The sequence below is a fragment of the Triticum dicoccoides genome, chromosome 6B (assembly GCF_002162155.2).
Source record: "Triticum dicoccoides isolate Atlit2015 ecotype Zavitan chromosome 6B, WEW_v2.0, whole genome shotgun sequence".
Lineage (NCBI taxonomy): Eukaryota > Viridiplantae > Streptophyta > Magnoliopsida > Poales > Poaceae > Triticum > Triticum dicoccoides.
This window is the reverse complement of record NC_041391.1, coordinates 596,949,027-596,959,235: the sequence shown is the minus strand read 5'-3', so window position 1 is coordinate 596,959,235 and position 10,209 is coordinate 596,949,027. Positions and strand designations below refer to the sequence as shown.

The following is a 10,209-nucleotide window of genomic DNA, read 5'->3' as shown; positions in this document are numbered from 1 at the left end:
AGGCCACCAAAATTTGAGAGACCGCAATATCTGCTTATTAGCCTCCTGGATCAAGAGTTGCAGGTCTGAATGCAACAAAAATTGGAAAGTAATAGTCAATGCAATACCAGAACCTCAAATGCCCGCCTATGCTACTAGTCATACTTCCCCTTTCTTGAAAAGTGTTATTGGGATAGTAAAGCTGCTTATTTTGGTCACCGGTTTGTAAACACAAATAAATTTTGAAAGGACCACCGATTCGTGAAATCCAACCTTGTTGCTATATTTTGACATTTGTATGTGCTGCCGTGTTAGTGAATGAGAAAAATGCAGTCATTTCTGAAGTATGTCTAAAAACCAATCAAGTGAGATGTGTGTGTACAAGGGTTATGAACAGCCCCGTTGAGGTTTTGCAGATTGCTTCTTCCACTTATTTTCTGCAGATGAAGACTGATTTGGAAATGACCATAGTACCCAATCTAGTTATGGAGTGATTAATTTTAGAGGTGTCTCCCCTGTTTATGTATCTTCTATTTGGAAACTGTTATGCCTTTTTGCAGTCATGCTTTTAGACCAGGATAGTGAACTTTCAATGGGACAGGGCTTTGGATAATAAGTTTTCTAGCCTAGCCTGGCCATGTTTTGTGACTGGACTGGAACAAGCGAAGAATCCTGGCTTTTAGAAGCAGTTTAGAGCGAGGAGAGCTGAATTGCCTAGCCCTCCTAGGCAAGAATTTTATGCACCAAATAAATGTTTAACAGCTTCTCTCTCATTACTAGCTAATTGCCTGTGCGTTGCAACGGGGTACATACATTCTAATGGTTTAACATTATGTCTAACATATACCTTAGAATACTCATGTACATTAGGCAGTATTGTTGATTCGATTTACTGTTAAATAATTCCCCCTCCTCCACCAACCCCTCTCTATTTCTCTAAAAAATAAAGATTTGATTAACCTTGAAGAAATAAACCCAGTGGAATAGAGGGGAGGATGGACGTGCGTGTGTGGGTAGCGGGTAGGCTTTCCTCTGGTTTTCTTGGTGTGCTAAGCATGGAATGGAAGCGAATGAAGGTTGGGCGAAAAGGGAATGTTATGTCTTTTTTAGGTAGTGTAGATGTAGAAGATAGATAGATTGATTTGCCATGTATGGTAGTGAATTGGCTGGTACTGCTGGAGACAATATTTGTTTGATGATTAATATATTTATTTTATGGTAGTGGATCTGCTGAGGAGACACATGAGTGCATCCTAAGAAAGGAAGATGTAACTGAATCAACACTTACCAAACTGGGTGGGGTTGCAGTCGGTAAAAAAAAAAGAGAATGGTGGGAAGATCCTTCAATCGGTGGGGCCCTGGGAGATGAACGACGTACAAACTCCCCTTTAATAGTAGAGATGTGCTCCGCCTTCTCTCATAAAAGTGACCAACCTCAAAAGATCTATGCTTATTTGTATATAACCAAATGTGTGGCAAGTTCTAAATAGCTAGCTTGCTTAATCAAGCTATAGCTCAAGTCAGCTATATCAGTATCTCCTTTACTTGCTATCACTTTCATGTGCAGACCCAATTTCAGTATCACCTTTACCAACTAGAAGAGTCAGGTTCAATTTAAGAACAAAGAGAATATTGGTCAAATGAGGATTGTGAAGCTCTTATATACTTCTTCTTGCTTTATTGTTGTGTCCTCAAACATGAATTCGCATTTACAATAAATAGAATCCAAAACAATGTTGTGGTGTTCATGTTTTCCGAGCTCATTGAATGAATCTTGACCGCATCTAAAATTCAAACAAGATAAAAATAAGCATCACATGCCTAACTAGCAATGACTAAAAAGTAGTAGTACCAAAAGGGTTTGGGATGCAGTATGACACACCTGAGGGCGGCCTCCTCCCTGGCGTGGATGGCGGCGAGGTCGAGCACACAGCCAGCCGGGTCCAGCGGGTCGTCGTACTTGCCGACGACGGAGAACTCCTGGATGTAGTTGGCCTTGAGCACCCTCACGTTCCGCCGCTCGCCCCTCTCCGCCCTGCCCACGCCCTCCTGTGATCTACGCCGTCATGGAAACAAAGCAACCACGCAGCACACAGAAATAGAGCAGGAGGCAGAAGTAAATGGCATGGAGACGGAGGCCGGAAGCAAAGGGGGATTTGGGAAGGATATGGATGACGAGGAGGTTGCTCGGGCGGTCGAAGGAGACGATCTGGCCCTCGAACTCCTCCCCGAGGGTGGTCTTCGCCGAGATCACCACGCCGACCGCGAACTCCTCGCCGCCGACCTCCATGGCTCCGCCGGCGGCGGTGGGTGGGAGGAGGTGGCCGGGGTGAGGTGCGTGAGGGCGGAGCGGAGCTGTGTCTGCGTGGGGTTTCAGAGTCCGGCAGATTCTGCGGGGAGATGCGCGTGCCAGTGGAGAACAAGGTGGGGATGCGGAAAAGACCACGGCCCGTTTGCAGGGCCTGCCTTTGTAAGCCCATACAGGGAGGCATTTTTAATTCGTTCTGCGTCAAACCTCAAAAGTTTCCCTCCTGCTAGGGTTATAGTTCTCTCCGCGCCGACCACGCCGCCGTAGAGTTTCCTTGTTCCCTGCCGCCGTTCCTCCCCCCTCAATTTGGGCTGATACGGGTTGATCCTTGCGATCGCCGCCCGGTCCTAGTCAGGGGTGTTTTCAAGGGTTGCACGCATGCTAGGGTTACCCATAACAAATACCCGATCTAGTTTCATCAGGTTAGGACTTCTAGATGGAGAAAAGCGCACTGTCAGGTTTGACGTCCTCAACGGCATCCGGATCAGAGGCAGTTAGCGAGGTGGAGTCCCTGATGAAGGAGTTGGGTCTTCGTGAGGAAGATTTGGACGACGTGGTCTTTAATGAAAAGGAGGAGGCGTCGACTGCCACTAGGTGGATGGTGATCATAAGGGCGCACATGGAGAAACCCTAATCCCAAGCTTGGTTCTTCAAGAATATGAGGTTAGCATGGAATCTGGCTCGAGATGTGAAATTTAGGCCCTTCAAAGATACTGCATATCCTTCAGTTCTTTTGCCTCGGCAACTAGGAGAAGGTGATGCAAGATGGACCTTGGAACTTCCAAGGAAACACGGTCATCATTGCTCCATATGATGGTGTGATGAAGCCCTCGGTGATTAGTTTGGATAGGCTGGATTTATGGATTTAGATACATGATGTTCCGAATGGATACGCTCACCTAGTCGCACCCCTTGCGACCAAGGTTGGAGAAGTAATGTACACTGAATCACAGTCTTATGATTTTACTGGTAACTCTATCACGTTTGGATGAAAAAGTTCAGAAACCACTAAAAATGTTGTCTCCATGGTTCGGGATCTTATGCGTCAGATTTACAAAGTCAAGTATGAACGATTGTCGGACTGGTGTTCTATTTGTGGTCACTTGGGGAACCTGTTTAAGGAGAATGGGGATGACGTTCACCCACTGGTGTATTAATCTTCAAAGAACTAAGGGTGGCCTGGTGACGGTGTCCTAGACTAAGGGGTACTAGCCTATACGACCCGCAGTTCATGGGTCGAGTTTTCGGCCCACCAATCTCCACAAGGAAGGACTCCAGAAGCTATGAACCTCGACATGATCAAGATGGAAACCTCGGAAGACTTGGCGTGCACTTCAAGGATAGCTCACTAGTAGGCATGATTAGCAACCGGCCATGTGTGTAACCTAGGTACTCCCGGTGTGTGTGTATATAAGCCGTGGAGTTTAGTCTTTAGAGGCACAATTACCAGCCTTAGGGTTTAGAACACAACCATACGACCTCGAGGTAGGTCATCTTTTACTAGATACTCCATCACATCAATATAATCAAAGCAAGATGTATGGTTTTACTGTTGGAAATATGCCCTAGAGGCAATAATAAAATGGTTATTATCATATTTCCTGTTCATGATAAATGTTTATTATTCATTCTAGAATTGTATTGACCGGAAACTTAAATACATGTGTGAAAACATAAACTACACCGTGTCGCTAGTAAGCCTCTACTAGACTAGCTCGTTGATCAAAGATGGTTATGGCTTCCTGACCATAGACATGAGTTGTCATTTGATAATGGGATCACATCATCAGGAGAATGATGTGATGAACTGACCCAACCGTAAGCTTAGCATCAGATCATTCAGTTATTTGCTACAACTTTCTTCATGTCAAGTATTAGTTCCTTACACCATGAGATCATACCACTCCCGGATACCATAGGAATACTTTGTGTGCTATCAAACATCACTTCGTAACTGGGTGATCATAAGGTGCTCTACAGGTATCTCCGAAGGTATTTGTTGGGTTGCATGGATCGAGACTGTGATTTGTCGCTCCGTGTGACGGAGAGATATCTCTAGGCCCTCTTGGCAATACAATATCACAACAAGCTTGCAAGCAAGTGACTAATGAGTTTAGTCACGGGGATTTTGTATTACGGAATGAGTAAAGAGACTTGCGGTAATGAGATTAGACTAGGTATGGAGATACCGACGATCGAATCTCGAGCAAGTAACATACCGCCGGACAAAGGGAATTGCATATGGGATTGGCAGAATCCTTGACATCATGGTTCAACCGATAAAGATCTTCATGGCATATGTAGGAACCAATATGGGCCTCCAGTTCCCGCTATTGGTTATTGACCGAAGAGGAGTCTCAGTCATGTCTACATGTGATTCTCGAACCCGTAGGTGTTGGAAATATGCCCTAGAGGCACTAATAAAATGGTTATTATTATATTTCCTTGTTCATGATAATTGTCTATTGTTCATGCTATAATTGTATTAACTGGAAACCGTAATACATGTGTGAATACATAGACCACAACATGTCCCTAGTGAGCCTCTAGTTGACTAGCTCGTTGATCAATAGATGGTTATGGTTTCCTGACCATGGACATTGGATGTCATTGATAACGGGATCACATCATTAGGAGAATGATGTGATGGACAAGACCCAATCCTAAGCATAGCACAAGATCGTGTAGTTCGTTTGCTAAAGCTTTTCTAATGTCAAGTATCATTTCCTTAGACCATGAGATTGTGCAACTCCCGGATACCGTAGGAATGCTTTGGGTGTACCAAACGCCACAACATAACTGGGTGGCTATAAAGGTGCACTACAGGTATCTCCGAAAGTGTCTGTTGGGTTGGCACGAATCGAGACTGGGATTTGTCACTCCCTATGACGGAGAGGTATCTCTGGGCCCACTCGGTAATGCATCATCATAATGAGCTCAATGTGACTAAGTAGTTAGTCACGGGATCATGCATTATGGAACGAGTAAAGAGACTTGTCGGTAATGAGATTGAACAAGGTATAGGGATACCGCCGATCGAATCTCGGGCAAGTAACATACCAATGGACAAAGGGAATTGTATACGGGATTGATTGAATCATCGACATCGTGGTTCATCCAATGAGATCATCGTGGAACATGTGGGAGCCAACATGGGTATCCAGATCCCGCTGTTGGTTATTGGCTGGAGAGATGTCTCGGTCATGTCTGCATGGTTCCCGAACCCGTAGGGTCTACACACTTAAGGTTCGGTGACGCTAGAGTTGTTATGGGAAATAGTATGTGGTTACGGTTGTTCGGAGTCCCGGATGAGATCCTGGACATCACAAGGAGTTCTGGAATGGTCCGGCGGTGAAGATCGATATATTGGACGAAGGGTATTGGAGTCCGAAAGTGTTCTGGGGGTACCAGGCTATGGCCAGCATGACCGAAAGGTGTTTCGGGAGCCCCGACAAGTGTTGGAGGGCCTCATGGGCCAAAGGGGAAGGGGCAAACCAGCCCACTAAGGGGTGGTGCGCCCCCCACACCCTTTCCCACGTTATTTGGGGAGGTGGGGCGGCTCCACCTGGCTTGGGAGGCAATCCTCCACCTGCTTGGCTTGGGGGGCAAGTCTCCCTAGGATTTTCCCTAGGGAGATCCAATCTGCTTGGCCGCCGCCCCCTAGAGGAAACCCTAGGGCGCCTCCCCCTCTCCCTTTGCCCCTATATATAGTGGAGGGGGTGGGAGGGCAGCCACACCCTTCCCCCAGCGCAGCCCCTCCCTCCTCCAACACCTCCTCCTCCTCCGTAGTGCTTGGCGAAGCCCTACCGGAGAACCACGAGCTCCATCGCCACCACACCATTGTGCCGCTGGAGTTTTCCCTCAACTTCTCCTCTCCCCTTGCTGGATCAAGAAGGAGGAGACGTCCCCGGGCTGTACATGTGTTAAACACGAAGGCGCCGTTGTTTGGCGCTTAGATCGGAATCAACCGCGATCTGAATCGTTGCGAGTACGACTCCTTCATCCGCGTTCTTGTAACGCTTCCGCATCATGATCTTCAAGGGTATGAAGATGCACTCCCTCTCTCTCTCTCGTTGCTAGTATCTCCATAGATTGATCTTGGTGATGCGTAGAAAATTTTGAATTTCTGCTACGTTCCACAACAGTGGTATCAGAGCTAGGTCTATTGCGTAGATTCTATGCACGAGTAGAACACAAGTTGTTGTGGGCGTTGATTTTGTTCAATATGCTTACCATTACTAGTCCTATCTTGTTTCGACAGTATTGTGGGATGAAGCGGCCCGGACTGACCTTACACGTACACTTACGTGAGACAGGTTCCACCGACTGACATGCACTTGTTGCATAAGGTGGCTAGCGGGTGCCAATCTCTCCCACTTTAGTCGGATCGGATTCGATGAAAAGGGTCCTTATGAAGGGTAAATAGCAATTGGCATATCACGTTGTGGTTTTGGCGTACGTAAGAAACGTTCTTGCTAGAAACCTATAGCAGCCACGTAAAAACTTGCAGCAACAATTAGAGGACGTCTAACTTGTTCTTGCAGCATATGCCGTGTGATGTGATATGGCCAAGAAGGATGTGATGGATGAAATATATGTGATGTATGAGATTGATCATATTCTTGTAATAGGAATCACGACTTGCATGTCGATGAGTATGACAACTGGCAGGAGCCATAGGAGTTGTCTTTATTTATTGTATGACATGCGTGTCACTGAATAACGCCATGTAATTAGTTTACTTCATTGCTAAACCGTTAGCCATAGTAGTAGAAGTAATAGCTGGCGAGACAACCTTATGGAGACACGATGATGGAGATCATGATGATGGTGATCATGGTGTCATGCCGGTGAAGATGATGATCATGGCGCACCGAAGATGGAGATCAAAAGGAGCAAAATGATATTGGCCATATCATGACACTATTTGATTGCATGTGATGTTTGTCATGTTTTTACATCTTATTTTCTTAGAACGACGGTATCATAAATAAGATGATCCCTCACTAAAACTTCAAGAAAGTGTTTCCCCTAACTGTGCACCATTGCGAAAGTTCGTTGTTTCGAAGCACCACGTGATGATCGGGTGTGATAGATTCTAACGTTCACATACAACGGGTGTAAGCCAGATTTACACACGCGAAACACTTAGGTTGACTTGACGAGCCTAGCATGTACAGACATGGCCTCGGAACACAAGAGACCGAAAGGTCGAACATGAGTCGTATAGTAGATGCGATCAACATGAAGATGTTCACCGATGATGACTAGTCCGTCTCACATGATGATCGGACACGACCTAGTTGACTCGGATCATGTATCACTTAGATGACTAGAGGGATGTCTATCTGAGTGGGAGTTCATTAATAATTTGATTAGATGAACTTAATTATCATGAACATAGTCAAAAGGTCTTTACAAATTATGTCGTAGCTTGCACTTTAGTTCTACTGTTTTAGATATGTTCCTAGAGAAAATTTAGTTGAAAGTTGATAGTAGCAATTATGCGGACTGGGTCCGTATACTGAGGATTGTCCTCATTGCTGCACAAAAGGCTTGTGTCCTTAATGCACCGCTCGGTGTGCTGAACCTCAAACATCGTTTGTGGATGTTGCGAACATCTGACATACACGTTTTGATGACTACATGATAGTTCAGTAATGTTAAATGGTTTAGAATTGTGGCGCCGAAGATGATTTTGAAACGTCGCGGAACATAAGAGATGTTCAAAGGGCTGAAATTGGGATTTCAGGCTCGTGCCCACGTCAAGAGGTATGAGACCTCCGACGAGTTTCTTAGCCTACGAACTAAGGGAGAAAAGCTCAATCGTTGAGCATGTGCTCAGATTGTCTGGGTACTACTATCACTTGAATCGAGTGGGAGTTAATCTTGAGATAGTGATGGTTCTCCATAGTCACTGCCACCAAGCTATTAGAGCTTCGTGATGAACTATAACATATCAGGGATAGATATGATGATCCTTGAAATATTCGCGATGTTTGACACTGCAAAAGTAGAAATCAAGAAGGAGCATCAATTGTTGATGGTTAGTGAAACCACTAGTTTCAAGAAGGGCAAGGGCAAGGTTGAAACCAAGCCCGGGACTAAGTGCTTCTGTAATGAGGGGAACGGTCACTGAAGCAGGACTACCCTAGATACTTTGTAGATGAGAAGGCTGGCAAGGTCAATAGAAGTATATTGGATATACATTATATTAATGTGTACTTTACTAGTACTCCTAGTAGCACCAGGGTATTAGATACCAGTTCGGTTGCTAAGTGTTGGTAACTCGAAATAAAAGCTGCAGAATAAACGGAGACTAGCTAAAGGTGAGATGACGATATGTGTTGGAAGTGTTTCCAAGCTTGATGTGATCAAGCATCGCATGCTCCCTCTACCATCGAGATTGGTGTTAAACCTAAATAATTGTTATTTAGTGTTTGCGTTGAGCATAGACATGATTGGATTATGTCTATCACAATACGGTTATTCATTTAAGGAGAATAATGGTTACTCTGTTTATTTGAATAATACCTTCAATGGTCTTGCACCTAAAATGAATGGTTTATTGAATCTCGATCGTAGTGATACACATGTTCATGCCAAAAGATATAAGATAGTAATGATAGTACCACCTGCTTGTGGCACTGCCATTTGAGTCATATTGGTATAAAACGCATGAAGAAGCTCCATGTTGATGGATCTTTGGACTCACTCGTTTTTGAAAAGTTTGAGACATGTGAACCATGTCTATTGGTATGTATGCATGAAGGAACTCCATACACATGGATCATTTGGACTCACTTGATTTTGAATCACTTGAGACATGCAAATCATACCACATGGGCAAGATGACTGAAAGCCTCGTTTTTCAGTAAGATGGAACAAGAAAGCAACTTGTTGGAAGTAATACATTTTGATGTATGCAGTCCAATGAGTGCTGAGGCACGCAGTGGATATCGTTATGTTCTTACTTCACAGATGATTTGAGTAGATGCTGAGTATATTTACTTGATGAAACACAAGTCTGAATTATTGAAAGGTTCAAGTAATTTCAGAGTGACGTTGAAGATCGTCGTGACAAGAGGATAAAATGTCTATGATATGATCATAGAGATGAGTATCTGAGTTATGAGTTCGGTATACAATTAAGACATTGTGGAAATTGTTTCACAACTAATACCGCCTGGAACACCATAGTGTGATGGTGTGTCCGAACATCATAGTTGCACCCTATTGGATATGGTGCATACCATGATGTCTCTTATCGAATTACCACTATCGTTTATGGGTTAGGCATTAGAGACAACCGCATTCACTTCAAATAGGGCACCACGTAATTCCGTTGAGATGACAGCGTATGAACTATGGTTTAGAGAAACCTAAGCTGTCATTTCTTAAAAGTTTGGGACTGTGAAGCTTATGTGGAAAAGTTTTAGCCTAATAATCTCAAACCCAAAGCGGATAAATGCATCTTCATAGGACACCCAAAACAGTTGGGTATACCTCCTATTTCAGATCCGGAAGCAAAAGTGATTGTTTCGAGGGTCCTTTCTCGAGGAAAAGTTTCTCTTGAAAGAATTGAGTGGGAGGATGGTGGAGACTTGATGAGGTTATTGAACCATCACTTCAACCAATCTGTAGCAGGGCACAGGAAATTGTTCCTGTGGCGCCTACACCAGTTGAAGTGGAAGCTGATGATAGTGATCATGAAACTTTGGATCAAGTCACTATCAAACCTCGTAGGTCGACAAGGACACGTACTGCTTCGGAGTGGTACGGTAATCCTGTCTTGGAGGTCATGTTGCTAGACAACAATGAACCTACGAGTTATGGAGAAGCGATGGTGGGCTCGGATTCCAACGAATGGCTCGAGGCCATAAAATCCGAGATAGGATCCATGTATGAAAACAAAGTATGGA

At 44.5% G+C, this 10,209-nt stretch overlaps 1 protein-coding gene across 1 annotated transcript in view; it reads right to left on the bottom strand.

Annotated features, from left to right (window-relative positions):
* LOC119323150 (protein LSM12 homolog A-like) overlaps positions 1–2,413 on the bottom strand; it is a 6,620-nt gene extending 4,207 nt beyond the window's left edge. The window contains exons 1-2 of the mRNA XM_037596731.1: positions 2,149–2,413; positions 1,862–2,030 (exon numbers count right to left, since the gene is read on the bottom strand). Of these exons, the coding sequence (XP_037452628.1) occupies positions 1,862–2,030; positions 2,149–2,269 (290 nt within the window). The 5' untranslated portion in view covers positions 2,270–2,413. The remainder of the gene's footprint in view (positions 1–1,861; positions 2,031–2,148) is intronic.
* Positions 2,414–10,209: the final 7,796 nt, after the last annotated feature.